Genomic DNA, 15,690 nt, shown 5'->3' on the forward strand with positions numbered 1-15,690 from the left:
TAAGAAAATGCATGCAGTGAATAATCCATTACTTGAACCTTCCTTTAAAAAGATCCTTGAGCATCTGAATTACACAAAAAAGTGTGCTGATAAAGAATTTCAACTTCTTCCAGTGTCCAAAGTCAACACTAGCAAGAAAAACTAACTTAGTGATCTCTAGGGATTGATCTGGACATTGCAGTCAACCAAATCCTGAGTAATTCTGTCAAGATGATCCTCAAAAACAACTGCCTTTAAGCTACGGGGGGAAAAACATCCACATGTGAGCACTAAGACCCTTAAAGTTGTGTCTTTCTATTTGTTCAACCTGAATAGAAAGTATTGTTCCATATTAGCTGTGGTTGTGTAGCACGCTGAATTAAGTGTCAATCTTAGACAGATTCCACAATGAGCACTTCTGAAGAAAAGCTGGCTGCTGAAAATGTCAGGTTTATGCCTTAAAAAATGTTGGAAAGTACTCAAAAGATTTTATGTTTTTTGTATGCAACTACAATATCCTTGAGCAACTGAACTATAAATGTACTAACCATATTCCTTGTAGCTACAGTATGTCCATCAACTAATCTGTACACATTAGGAAGGACAAATTCTGTCTTCTAGACACATTTCATGCTGATTTATGTAGTTAATTTTTGTTTAATTTTTGTTTAATTTATGTGTTTAATTTTTCACTAATGTGCCATTTTCTCAATGTGATGCCACTTTGTTGTATGTGAATATATTATTATGGCTTTGTAAGTTGTAAATTAGCATCCATTAAAAACCTCCAATCATTTTATTAATTCTCAATGAAGTTTCATTCCTCTTGCTACAGTGTTTATAACTGTATAGAATATTTCATTTTACTGATATAATTATACCCAGACTAAAAAACTTTAATAAAGAACAATTTTGCCAGATTTGACCAGATTTCTATTCTTAGAGTTTCAGTAGTATGTGTAAACAAACAATTTGTAAACATTCTCTGCATTATCTACAAAAAGATATGTTCATTTGTTAGCAAAAGTCATCAAATACAAAAATGCTAAGTTCCATCAGTAGTCTTAACAAAAGCCCTGGAGTTATCAAAAGGCAAAACTTTTTACAGCTTTTGTTAAAACTACAAATTGATCTTCTGCATTTTTGTATTCTTGCTCACAGATCAATACAATGGTATTGTCCAGATCAAAACTGCATTACAAGTGTTGAAGGATTTATCAAAAATAAACATTTTAATTTTTTTTTTCTTAAAAGCCTTGTCAGTTGTGAATTCCCCTTTTTATCATAAAACATCAGCCTTAAGCATCGACAAAGCTGAAATTGGTGGGTTTTTACCTTTCAGCATCGCTCGACCTGTGGAGCCAAAAGTCAAGCTAGGCAGAGAAGTTCGGGCCCCGAGAGCAGCTGTGGCCTCCAGCAGGGACCCACTCAGATGAGCTGCAATGCTGGTTCTATGAGGACAGGCCCTAAATCTAATCCACAACGGGGAGACCGGTGGCCATGACACAGCCTGGGAAAGCAATTTTCTGGATGGGTGCAGGAGATAGACCTCAGGACTCAGGGTAGGATCAACATGATCAATCTGTAAAAAAGAAAGACAATGGTAATTCACATCTGTTGAGGTTTATGTCTTGTTAAAACAGAGGACATGCTGTCTGAGGTTATTGAACCCTGGGGTATCTCAACTTTTTCAAAAGACAACATATGATTTAGATTTTAACACGGTTCCCTGTCTCTGAATGTTTGAAATTGGTGAATTTGTGACACTACAACAGTACAATTACAAACTCCCTTACTAATATTAAACTTCAACTTTTATTGCCAAATATTATATAGGCATTTTTATCTTTATATCTTAATAGACTTCTACATCTAAATTTTTAGTGTTTTGCTTAAATATTTATTTAAGAATTTTTATGAAGTCTGTGTTGATATAACTAGGTTTAAATAAATGGGGACATATGAGGGTCCCTGGAAGTTTTCAGAGGCCATCTGATTGAGAAACACTGGTCTAACTAAATTAGCCCAACTAGTGGCGGAACTAATCAACTGGCTGACTAGTTGATGCAACACCTAACAGACATGTAGGTTCCTGTCTTCACTTCTCTAATAATCTTGAGACCTGGTGCCCTACAGTGATTTAATCACTTTCAGTGTGAGCAACCCAAGGAACCAACAGCCAGCTCCCTAATAATGATAACAACAGGAAGCCATAAGAGAGAGAGAAAAAAAAAAAGACTTCTCTTATGAACAAGTAACTGCTTAATGATCAGCCCAGTAAGAGCAGAAAGAGAGAACAATCCCAGGTCTTGCGATTAAACTTATCCTTTTTGAGAAAGGGCACCGGTTTGGTGATTTTGACGTAGTGCAGAGAGCAGCCATTATTTCTCCATTACTGATCCCAGACTGCATTTCTGCCAGCTGATTCCAGGAAAGTCATTACAGCTGTTGTCTGTGCCCTTCCTTTGAAACCATTGACCCAGCTTCTTTGGCACCTCTCTCCCCAAACGGCACTGGCTCTGATGAGAATTAAACCACTCTCATTGGATAAATAGATTCAGCGGCGTTGCAACGTGACATTGGCGAATAGCAGGTGCTCAGAGCTAAAGCAAAGCGAGGCGAAGCACAGGACCTTAAAGACCTTTCACTTAGGTTGTTTATAATGCAAGAACAAAACCAGAAAGAAGGATGTGTAAATAACAGTAAGGTGTTGTTTACAGTAGATTTAGATTTTTTACTTGCCCTGACAAAATGTGGACCACAGTACCAGGTTTGGGTTTAGCAAAATGTTAAATATTTGCAAACTATGTAATCTCTTTTCCTCTCCAAGACTGCATTTATTTAAACTAAAATGCTGTAAACTGTAATATAGCATGCATTATTACTATTTAAACAAAACTTTTCTATTTGAATATTTTTTCAAATGTAATTATTCCAGTGATGCAAAGTAACATTTTTACCATCGTTACTCCAGTTTTCAGATTCACATTCAGACAGAAATCATTCTAATATACTAATTTGCTGATCAAGAAACATTGCTCATTATTAAACAGTTATGCTGTTTATTATTTTGTGGAAAACAGATTACAGTAATTTTGTTTCAGGATTCTTTGATGAACAAAGTTTAAAAGAACAGCATTTACTACAATATAAATATTTGCAACATTATAAATGTCTTTACGGTCACTTTTTACATACAAAAATGTAATGTCCAGTTTGCACAAAAATGGCAATATATTTTTCTTCCTCACATACTGTACATATAAATGTGAGTACATCAGCAAGAAAAATGCATTTTTTATTTTTATTTAATGCCAATCAAATTCTGGGAGCCCTAGAAAAGCAAGCAGTAGATGCAATATTTGAAGGTTGAGATGAGTAACGTCTCTAATTGGACACAGAGAGTGTTGTGCTCGCCACAGAGGATAAAGGAGCTTATTGCCACAGCAACCAGGATGAAAGATTCTTGATAGTGCTCAGCAAGTCAATTGCTCTGTTTCTCATTTTTCTCACTTCAAACAAAGAGAACACAACAAAAAAACTCAATCAAGATGAGGACTTATGTAATGAGGCAACTCTACTTTGAAACTGTCAGGACCCGTGCTTATGAGGTTTTAATCAAGAAAAGAAAGCCTGCTTTAGTTTACTTAAGAAAAGAACATGTCATCACAGTATACTTAAAAGGCCAACATTTTTGAGTTTCTGCTGACCAATTAAAACACTTGATCTCTAAATATTTCAGTCACTTTGATTGGTCAATCGATACATGAGTCAACATTATTTAGAGCCCAGCCCAGATAACCAATGGACTTGCATATTCATAGCACATCATGATCAATTACACCAGTATTGTTTTATTTTTTTTCACTGGTTGAGAAACCTTCAATTCTTTAACTGTATGTCTATGAAGTGCTTTATTAAATGCAGCAACGGCACATCACCACATTACTTTTACAAACTTACTTGGTGCATCTCTATAGACTCAAGGTTTGTACTGATTTTTCATACTTCATATCAAATGCATTACAAGCTGGATAATACACCTATAATGGGCATAAAATATTACAGTATTAAGGCTGTTATCCACTACTGATAGAAACAGAAACTGTGCAAACACACAAGACTTCAATGCTGCACCTGTACTGTAAAATGGGCCTCATTGTTTCCCAACATTAAACTACAGCACTAAGCAAAGCGTCTCCTTAACCGAGAAATGGTTTAGCAGAATTGGCAGTCCTCAGAAGGCCCTCCCTGAGCCGTAGAGCTGAGGTCCTTTCTAATTACTCTTTAATGGGATGGGTTTACTGCTCTGCTAATGATAAAAGCGAAGTCTGCTTTTGTCAGACCTTAAACTGGACCTTAGGGGACTAAAATCTGCACATTCACCAGCCGCCTGAAGTCTGACACTCATTCTCATTGCAAAATCTGCTGCCACACTTAAAAATAAAGCTTTCGAAAGAAGGTTCCTGCAGTGATGCCACAGAACCACCATTTTTGGTTCCTTAAAGAAGCTTTCAGTGAACGGTTCATAAAATAACCATCTTTACAGGGTTTCTGCAGGTTTCATGAAGGTACATTTGAGACTTTTTAAGACCAAAAAGAAAATATGAAAAAAACTTTTTCTGTACCTTCTATTCTCACTGCAAAAATGTTAAGTTCTTGCCAAGTAACACTGACTTGCTTCCAGTGGAAATGTCTAAAAGATTCTTAAATCAAGATACATATATTTGAGAAGCAACATGACATAAGTTTTGTTTTCTGAGAAACGCATGTAAATTAAGTGATTTTAGATTAAAACAACAACAGATATCCACTAATGGACTTCGAAATCAACTTAATTCAAAGGGAAAACAGCCCAGATATATGTTCTTGTTTTAAGCATGATCTCAGTTTTATTCAGTTTAGTTTCAAAGTTCATAGACAAAAATACTGAGGAAGATATTTGTTTTCAAAGTGCTAACAACAATTATACCATGTATTTAAGACCTTTATAAGACCCAATAAACCCTGTACTTAGAGTGAAGTACATTTGAAAAAATCTAAAGAACCTTTTTTCCAATAAATATATTCTTCATGGACCCACAGATACAAATAAAGAACCAATCTTTTTAAAGTGAGCAGGTTTATACTATAGGCCCTTTTTTACTATTTTGCTTTTTTTTTGGGAGGGGGGGGGGGTCTGAGTTGTTTACTAGAGCATTTCTAGATGGTTCCTAGCTGATTCGTGTTAAAACTGTCAGCTTATGAAAGTAATAACCTGGCATGCTTCAGTGCTGCGGAACGTGTGGCTCTAGAAAAACTTTTAAAGCATGCCATGTTTCTCAGTCCTTTCACTGACATTAATGCTCAAGCGTTGACTCTCTCACTGGCATGTCCCCATCTGACCACAGCGCTAGCAGGTGTGTGAGTCACCTCTAACTGCCCTGTGAAGATGGAGGTGCTGACAGTCTCTGGGCAGAACTTTGCTTTCGTTTTTTTGTAACATTTTCGTAACATGTAATATAACACTGGTTTCAAACAAACCATCAATGTGTCAAATACAGCTGTATTATTATCATGTTAACCAGGACCTAAATGAAATCACTTCAGTGTCTGATGTCATTATGCCATGATTATCTAAATCTGATTTCACTGGGAACAAAACATTTATTACGCAGGCCATGAGAATCCCGTTGGTTCTCAGACTGTCAAAGCTTCATCGCTGACCCAGTCTTGTTCTGGGCTAGAGAGAGTCACTGCTTGAAGGTCTTGAAACTCTAGCCGGGAGGGTCAATGTGTCTCAGTCCGGCTCTGAGGCCGCAGACATGCAGGAATGGCTGGAATACCTTGAGAATGACTGACACGCAGCAGCTGAGTACAGTACTCAGCACGTCCAGTCCCTGCTGGCTTCAAACGCATAACAAACTGAAGGGTGCACAACAACTACGCAAAATATAATTGCATAATATTCTAATTTTAAATCAATTTAGTATGGAAGACTGTTTAAAAAGAAATAATACAGTTTTTATGACTCTATATAAATAAATTATATTGTGTATCTCGTAATATGACATCATCTCTCCTTTTATTCTATATTGAATAACCCATAATTGTGACTCTCATTATGTATACTTTATTTATTTAAAACTTTATTTGTTATTTGCTAACAGATTTTCGTAGTCATGCCAGACATCATAAAGAAAGAATCAATAAAAGGTACCATTATACAACAATATCCTAATAATATGATAAAACATAGAAGTAGCCTAACTATAAACTGTTCTTTTATGAAAAAGCTCCATTTATATATATTACAATTTATAAAAACAAAAACAACAAAACAAGACATAACACAAACTTCAAAACAAAAGTAAGTAGTTTTGGAATATAAATACCTAGGGCTTCATTTGGACACCTGTCTTGGTTTTAAAACACACATCAAGAAGGTATGTAAAAAGTTTAAACTGAACGGTTCATTTTCAGTTTATTAGAAATTCTTTATCAAATGAGGAATCAAAGATATATTTTCATGCTATGACTCTTTCTCATATTACTGTCTGAAAATACACATTATATAGTTATTATACAAAAAAAGCACTTAAACTTTAGAAAAAAACTATTTATTTTATTATCATTTATTATTTATTTTATTTTATTATATTGTCATTTTGTATAATCTGTTGTTTAACTGTATTTTAGAGAGTTGTTTATATTTTTTGGTTGTATTTCGTTGGTATCGTTCTTCTATTTGGTTTCTTTTCTTTCTCTAGTTTTTGGGCCTAATAAAATCTGGGAAAGGGACTACCAATGAAAACTAACCTTCTGGCTAATTTGTGTACATTTACTTTCATGAATGTTTATTAATGTACACTGTCCCTTTTTGTGAAATAAATAGAAGGTAAAAACAAAAAAGAAAAACAACAAAAAAGACAACACAACAAAACAAAAACACAAAATGACAACAAAATACCACAAGAACAGAGAATAAAAATTATTTCCTATTAATTCAATGGAATGTATGGGAACACTAGGAATTAGGGCTACATAATATATTGAAATTATCGAAACAACACAAATTTAAATATCGCAATGTGCATATCACAAGGGTGTGCAATGTCTGAATCATTTTAAGAATAGGCTACTTAAATCAAGACATTGCAAAGGTCAAAGTTTTAGTTTGCCGCATACAGCTGAGAATTGCTTGATGCAGTGTTAATTTCGTTGACTAAATTTTTTCGTCATTATTTTTGCCACAAATAAATTTTTGCGAACGAAAACGAAACGAAAACTAAAAAAGAAGTCACTGATGGAGACTAAAACTATGACTTAATTGATTGACATTATCATCAACGAATAAAGGACGAGACGAAAATAAAAAGTGACGAAAATCCAATCAGCAGACGGGAGAGATGCGAGGAATGAAAAAAAGAACCAGCAAAACGGAACAGGCGAGACTGCATGAGAGAAGAGAACCAATCAGAGAATTACTTATTGAGACGTGAAGCGAAGGTATTTAGTTTTTGACTGAGCTCCCGGGAAGACGGCATTCGAAGAGGTGATGTCTGAAAGAGCGACAAAATGTCCACAGTTGGGAAAAAAAGAAGGGGAGACTTGTGGGCTCACTTCACGTGTGACGACGAACAAAACAAAACAGTGTAAAGCATGCGGAGCGATCATTCGTGGCAAGAACACAACCAATTTGAAAAGACATTTACAGATGAGCCACTCTGAAGGTAAATTCACAACGATGTTCTTTTGTTTATTGAGCTAAGCAAAACTGGAAGACTGCAGTGCATAGATGTTGCAGCATTAAATATTACGAACTGAAAAGTACTATAAAATAGCCCCTTGTTCAAGTTAGATGAGAGCACCATACTAATACGTAATAATATGCTACATACATTTGATTAATTCAAATGTTTGTATATTTTACAATGTTGTACTTGACAATATCACAAATATTTCTAGATTAGTCATGTGAAACGTGACTGTTCACATCCTATCATTATACATACTAATCTAGCAATATTGTGGTATTTAAAACATACAATATTGCTAGACAAGTTAATACCTTATAAAATCTTGTTACTTTTTTATCTACTTAGCTGCCAACTTATTAAATATTTACTTTAAATTAAAAATGTTTGCACTCATTGTTCAGCTCAGCTGTAAGCTTTAAGGTCCTGGACCTAACTTTATTTTTCTTTTATTGATGGTCAATTGGCAGCTAGTTATTGTTTACATTATCATGACAGTGTTTGTTGCTGCATAAAAGCTTTTGAATTGAAATGAAGACACAGTTGTGTTGTAATAAAGTTGAATTTGTGTTTTATATATTTTGGTTAAGTTTGTTTCCTATACCAGCAGTAAAAAATTGTCTAGTAAATCGGTTATTGATTTTAGTCTGATTTTAGTTGACTAAAATACCAAGCAATTTTAGTCGACTAAAATAAGACTTAGGGGTGGGCGATATCTCGATATTTAAAATATATCGAGATATTTTTTAAACACGATATGGATTTTGACATATCGTATATATCGATATATTGTTTATATTCTGATTCCGCCACTTTGCTTGTTTGCCTTCCCTGTGCTGTGCTCGCCCCCGCTCGCTAGCCCCCCGCCTCCTTGCTTTTGTCCCTTCTCACCTCGCATGTAGAGAACTAGTCAAAAAAAAAAAGACAACTGGCTCCATTATATGGAGATACTTCAGTTTTAAGGCGTAGGGCGAACGGCAGGCAGATGTCTACTGTAGGGCCCAATGAAACGCGGACGGAATCGCGGAATCCAGTCATAAAAATGGAATTTACAGTTTAACGCGGAATGTCACGGAATTGGTCAAATTTTAAATGAATTAATCAAAAGTCGGTCATGCACTTACATCAAATCGCGAAATGGACTAATATCTGCAAATATTAACCCGGAAAAGTCTATTTAAATATGAATCCTGCATGTTCTGCGTGTCTGTGTCAACGAATGGAGCAGAAGCGCGTCTTCATTCATTAAACACTGAAGCTCGCATAACGCTCGCGCTGATTTCATTGTCTTTCCTCTCTCTAAATAAAGACGTGAACACATGAGGAACATCTCCAGAACTGCACAGAGTCACTTCATGAGCATCTGACCGTCTGATTTGAGTAAAACTACCCTCATATATCACATCATAGACTGTAGTATCACATACACAGAACTGTAAAGGTAAACCCGTCAAAATAAAAGTATTTGACAGAAATCTATCACTATTGTTCAGCAGAATGTACATAGCCCACTACTACTACTATTAAAATGAAACAAACATAATTTTATAAGGAATAATCACACAACATTTCTCCCATGTTTTATTTTTAATAGTAAATCCCCTTTGTTTACCAAAAAATAAAGTTTGCTTAATTTTAAATAATTAAAAGATAAGTTAAATGAATGTTTTATGCCTTCATTTGATAATCAGAAAAATGTAAATACACAGAATTTCTGAAGGGAAAAAAACATTTCACATAAGGCTATTTTAAGAATTGTTTTTAACTAATTAAGTTGTTTTTATGCATTTAAATAATTGCACATGCTAAAACACAGAATTAGGTAACAATAAAACATATGGTGAAGAAAAAAATAAAATGTTTCATAGGCCCCTTAACATGTAATATTTGCCATATTTGTTTTTGCAGTAGTTTTTTGGGGGTTATTTTTCCTGTAAAGATATCGAGATATATATCGTATATCGAGATATAGCAAAATATATCGAGATATATTTTTTGCTCCATATCGCCCAGCCCTAATAAGACTAAAATTTAAACAAATTAGATGACTTAAACTTGACTAAAACTAAAAAGAATTATAGTCAAAAGAATTATAGTCAAAAGACTAAGACTAAAACTAAATTAAAGCTGCAAGCAGCGATGAACGGGCCCTCGCACCCGGGCTCACCGCAATCGTGTGGCTTTAGTAAAAAGGTGAAGGTGAGAAATATGCATTTCAAATCGTTAATATAAGTGGAAAATGTCAAAGTCATTTATGTGTGCCAATTTTCCTGTTGCCAATAGGTGGCGCTATCATTATAATGGAATATTGGCCTTCAGATGTGTTCAGGCTAGGAGTCTTATCGAACATGTGAAGTTTGGGGAATATCGAACATTTCAAGCCTGAGTTAAAACAACTTCTCTTGCTGTGGCGAGACATCAAATTTTGTCATGGCGCCATGGACACGCCCTTTAACAAAATCTAAAGATCTCCACAATTTAACATTGCAAAGACCTTTAGATTAGACTGACCAAAATAAAATGTTGATGTCATAAAATTTCTTGGAGTAGTTCTTTGCAGTGTAAAACATGACACTTCCTGTTGCCGGCAGGTGGCGCTATGACTATGACTGAATATGGGCATGTAGATCTGTTAAGGGCAGAAGTCTTATCTAACATGTGAAGTTTGAGGCAGATTGGACATTGTAAGTCTGAGTAACAGCAACTTCCTTTTTCATGGTGAAACATCGAATTTTGTCAGGCCGCCATGGACACGCCCTTTAACGAAACCTCAAAATCTTCACAATTTAACATCGCAAACGCCTTTAGATTTAACTGACCAAGTTTAGTGTTGATCTGAATAAATGTCTAGGAGTAGTTTGTTAAAGTACAACCCTTGAAAATGGCAAAAACAACACCAATTTTGCAGAGAAAATTCTAAATAACCGACTTCCTGATGGGATTCGGATTTCGTAACATGGGACTTTTTTGTAGGTATTGGTGTGTTACATGTGTGTACCGATTTTTGTACATGTACGTGAAAAATAGCTCGAGGCACACTCCATTGAATGTGCATATGCACTCCGTTGAAAGTTTATAGGTGGCGCTATTGAGCCATTTTGCCACACCCAATGGAATATTGGCCTTCAGATCTGTTCAGGCCATGACCCTTATCACACATGTGAAGTTTGGGCAAGATCGGACACTTTATGCCTGAGTTATAACATCTTTTATTCCCATGACGAGACATCGAACTTCGTCACGGCGCCATGGACACGCCTTTTAACAAAAACTCAAGATCTTCACAACTAAACATCACAAAGGTCTTTAGATTAGACTGACCACAAAAAAGACATTGATGTCATAAAATTTCTAGAAATAGTCTGTCACAGTGTAAAATATGTCACTTCCTGTTGCCAATAGGTGGCGCTATGACTATAACTGAATATGGGCATGTAGATCTGTTCAGGTCAAGAGTCTTATCCAACATGTGAAGTTTGGGGCAGATTGGACATTGTATGTCTGAGTTACAGCAACTTCCTTTTTCATGGCGAAACATCAAAATTTGTCAGGCCGCCATGGACACGCCCTTTAACGAAACCTCAAGTCCTTCGCAATTTAACATCGCAAATGGCTTTAGATTACACTGACCAAGTTTGGTGTTGATCTGAATAAATCTCTAGGAGGAGTTCGTTAAAGTACAACCCTTGAAAATGGCAAAAACAACACCAATTTTGCAGGGAAAATACAAAATAACCGACTTCCTGTTGGGATTCGGATTTCGTACCAAGAGACTTTTTTGTAGATATTGGTGAGTTACATGTGTGTACCAATTTTTGTACATGTACGTGAAACAAGGGAAACACTCCATTGAAAGTGTATAGGTGGCGCTATCGAGCCATTCTGCCACACCCGGTGGAATATTGGCCTGCAGATCTGTTCAGGTCAGGACTCTTATCACACATGTGAAGTTTGGGGAAGATCGGACATTTTATGCCTGAGTTATAACATCTTTTATTCACATGGCGAGACATCGAACTTCGCCATGGTGACGTGGACACGCCTTTTAACGAAAACTCAAGATCTTCACAACTGAACATTGCACAGGCCTTTAGATTAGACTGACCACAAAAAAGACATTGATGTCAAAAAATTTCTAGGAGTAGTTCGTCACAGCGTAAAATATGACACTTCCTGTTGCCAATAGGTGGCGCTATGACTATAACTGAATATGGGCATGTCAATCTGTTCAGGTTCAGAGTTTCATCAAACATGTGAAGTTTGGGGCAGATTGGACATTGTATGTGTGAGTTATAGCAACTTCATTTTTCATGGCGAATCATCGAAATTCGCCAGGCCGCCACTGACACGCCCTTCAATGAAAACTCAAGATCTTCGCAATTTAATGTCGCAAAGGCCTTTAGATTAGGCATACCAAATTTGGTGTTGATTTGAAGAAATCTCTAGGAGGAGTTCGTTAAAATACAACACATGGAAATGACCAAAATTACTCAAAATTTGCTCATAATATTAAAAATAACCGACTTCCTGTTGGGTTTAGAATTTTGGTCCAAGAGTCTTTTTTGTAGGTATTGGTGTGTTACATATGTGTGCCAATTTTCGTGCATGTACGTGAAACATAGCTGGAAGGCTGTTGATTTTCTTAGTATAGGTGGCGCTGTCGAGCCATTTTGCCACACCCTCTTCTGAATCCTATATCAGACGAAAATTTTCACCAGGTTTGACGCGTGTGCAAAGTTTCATGACTTTTTGAGCATGTTAAAGCCCTCAAAAATGCGATTCATTCGGGAGAAGAAGAAGAAGAATAATAATAATAAATATAGCTGCAAGCAGCGATGGCGGGCTCAAGCCACCAATGCCATCGCCACCCCGGTGGCATCAGGTAAACTGTGCCCAGCGGGCACATGCATTCACAATATCCCTCTGGCAGTGAGGTTTTAAAGGGTAGAGGGGAGCGTGCATTTGCAGTGGCTGGGCCACGACTCTGGAATACCCTGCCTTTAGAGATCAGACTGGCCCCTTCCTTGTCTATTTTTAAATCTTTGCTAAAAACTTTTTTATTTTCCTTAGTGTACTGACTACTGTGTTATGCTACATTTTGAAATGGGTGGTTTTAAATTTTTTGTCTGGTCTATTTTTATGTATGTGTAATATTCTTGCTCTTATGTTAAAGCACTTTGGTCAGCCAGGAGGCTGTTGTAAATGCGCTATACAAATAAATTGAACTTGAACTAGAACTTGAACTTGATATGGCAGTTAAAGGGTTAATCCGAATCATCTAGACTTTAAAATCACATTCACAGAACAATATATATATGTATATATATATAACTTTAGTAACACTTTACAATAAGATTTCATTTATAAACATTATGTTAACATGAACAATATTTATATAGCATTCATTCATGTCAGTTAATATTCCAAACTTAAACATTAAAACATTGTTTTATTGTGATTTTTTTCCAAGCACATTTTACCAATTCCAAACCATATCAATCTTAATAACTACCATTATTTTTTATTTAATCATTTATGAGTGCTATACAATAGTCCAGGAAAGCTGGAAGAGAAAAACAGGTCAAGAAGAACTGACAAAAGAATTGCAAAAGAATTAGGAATTAATGTGAAGATTAATTTTTAGTCAATTCTGCAAGACAGACTTTCAGGAAAGGAGGTGGAATAAAAATTAGCTCCTAAATCTTAATCCCAGATTCTGGAAGATATATTCCTCAAACCATCGGACAAGAGGAGGTGGTGCTGGTCCTTCACGAGTCAGTCTAATCTGTTCATTAAGCCTATATATAAAGTCTTAATATATAGTATTTCACAATACTTCATGGTATTCTAATTAAATAATTTTTTGGAATCTTAGATCTCTCAGAACCTGGCACATTGTAATTCTGAGACTCCAGGAAAGTGGCAGTTCTGTAAAATGTTGGCGCTGGAGACTAAATGCTCACTGATAGTTTCACACCTAATTCACTTAAAACACACACAAACACACACACACACAGTGACAGAGGGACAGAGTGACATCAGATGTATGTTTTTTAATTTTCTGTCATCCATATAATGTTGTATAGTCATGAAACTATGCATATTTCCTCAGAATGACTTGTCTTCTATGTGTACATTTTTTTGAAGTGTTTAGAAGCTGCACTTTTTTTTACTGGTTCCTTTTTTACTATTATTTCAAAAAATCACCACGACAAAACCATTCAAGCTATCCAAAATTCATTCACACCTGTTCTGTAAGATTAATTCTTTAAACAGTGGTAAAAGAGGATGTGGGGCTGAACCTTCAAGAGTCACTTAAAACGTATCTGTCCATAAAGCCTATTAAGAATTATTCTTAATATACAGTTCACAATACTTCAGCTTGTTATTCTAATTAAGTGAGGGTCATTTTATCAGTAAAATTCCTAAAATACATATTATTTTATTTGAAAGATTTCTATAAATTATTTAAATCATACTCGTTTCTCCAATAATTATTTAAAAGTAATCCTATAGCTCCCTCTGGTGGCCATTATAGGTACTAAGAATTGCAAGCTTGATTTATAAGTTATGATAGTTTTAATTTTATGCTGGCTCTTGAAAATGATAAAGCTATGAAACTTACTGTGCTTCCTTCAAATGAGGACTTCTACTTATATAAAAAATTATGAAGAGTTAGAATGAAAAATTTTAAAGATATAGTAAAATAACTATTGTATTTTTTATGTTACTTTAATAAATCTCTATGGCAACACCATTTAAGCTATCCTAAACCCATTCACAATTTAACATCTCAGTATATTGGCATCATGTTGAAAAAGGAGTATGGAGTAGTATGAGGAGGAGTATGAATTCATTTACAGGCTGATTTTATCATAAATCCACAATAAAATTTCTGAGTTCTGTATCAGTCTGTGTTGTTGTTTGTTTATTTTTATCTTTTATTTTTCATAGGAAGATAACTGACCCTTTACTCTCCTTTTTAATAAATGTGCTTATAAACCAAGGACAAGCTATTTATAGCTGTATTTATAAACTGCTTACTACTGACTATTAATATTGGGACAAGGCTTTATAAAGCATGAACTGACTATTTAATAATGAGTGCAGTTATTATAAAGTGTTATCAATGCATTTGCTAATGTTAACAAATTAGACATTATTTTACAGTGTTATCAAATCCTTAAATGACTCATAAGCATTTGTGAAAGTTCTGCTTGCATTACAGCTTAGTATTGATCTGTGAGCTGAACAGATTTACTGTTACATCTATGAGATTATGTAAATTCAAATAAATATAATGTCACAGGATGTCATAGGTCAGTATCAAATGAGTTTGAAATTATTATTTGCAGCACAAATAAGTTTTTTTTAGGATTTTTAAAAATCCCTAAAACTGACAGAAAAAGGTTAAGGCCTAAGCTATTTCTATGTGAGTGGCTAAATTTATTTTTGTTTTTATAATTGTAATACACAAACTATGAAATTATACAAAATGTATAAAAAGGTAAATAAATAAATACGCACACATTAAAAAAGCAGCCAAGTCGAATGAGTTTCCTTTTTTATATAGATTAAAATTGAAGACAGAAGCAAGTGGTAAATGTGGTCACTTTAATATTCAAATCCAGTAGATCCAGTTTATGTTCACGTGGCTGTTTTCGTTTATATTCGCCAAGCTATTATGTATTTTGAAATAATCTTGTCCGTGATGTGTTCGTTCGTACGACGAAAGGCAGAATCCTGCAGCTCGAGAGATATGTTATTCTGCCAGTCGCGCTTTCAAATAGTCTTGCACACTTAAACGGGTCACAAACACCTGCATTTAGCTCTTGTTGTGTTATAATCGGTGTATTGTGTGCATTGGTGGCAATATTTTATTTAAAAAAGCTCTTATACAAGAATAAATTCGTTTGTTTTCAGCTCGTAACACAAAGTAAAAGTCCGGTAATTGCACCTGTAGGGGCGCAATTTC

At 35.1% G+C, this 15,690-nt stretch overlaps 1 protein-coding gene across 9 annotated transcripts in view; it reads right to left on the minus strand.

Moving 5' to 3' along the window:
* The window catches only part of plce1 (phospholipase C, epsilon 1), an 87,090-nt gene that overhangs the window by 36,184 nt on the left and 35,216 nt on the right, over positions 1-15,690 (minus strand). For all 9 annotated transcript variants that reach the window (XM_026277250.1, XM_026277249.1, XM_026277251.1 and 6 more), the window contains one exon: positions 1,315-1,561. In XM_026277250.1, the coding sequence (XP_026133035.1) occupies positions 1,315-1,561 (247 nt within the window). The remainder of the gene's footprint in view (positions 1-1,314; positions 1,562-15,690) is intronic.

This window comes from Carassius auratus, chromosome 12, assembly GCF_003368295.1.
Source record: "Carassius auratus strain Wakin chromosome 12, ASM336829v1, whole genome shotgun sequence".
NCBI classification, from domain to species: domain Eukaryota; kingdom Metazoa; phylum Chordata; class Actinopteri; order Cypriniformes; family Cyprinidae; genus Carassius; species Carassius auratus.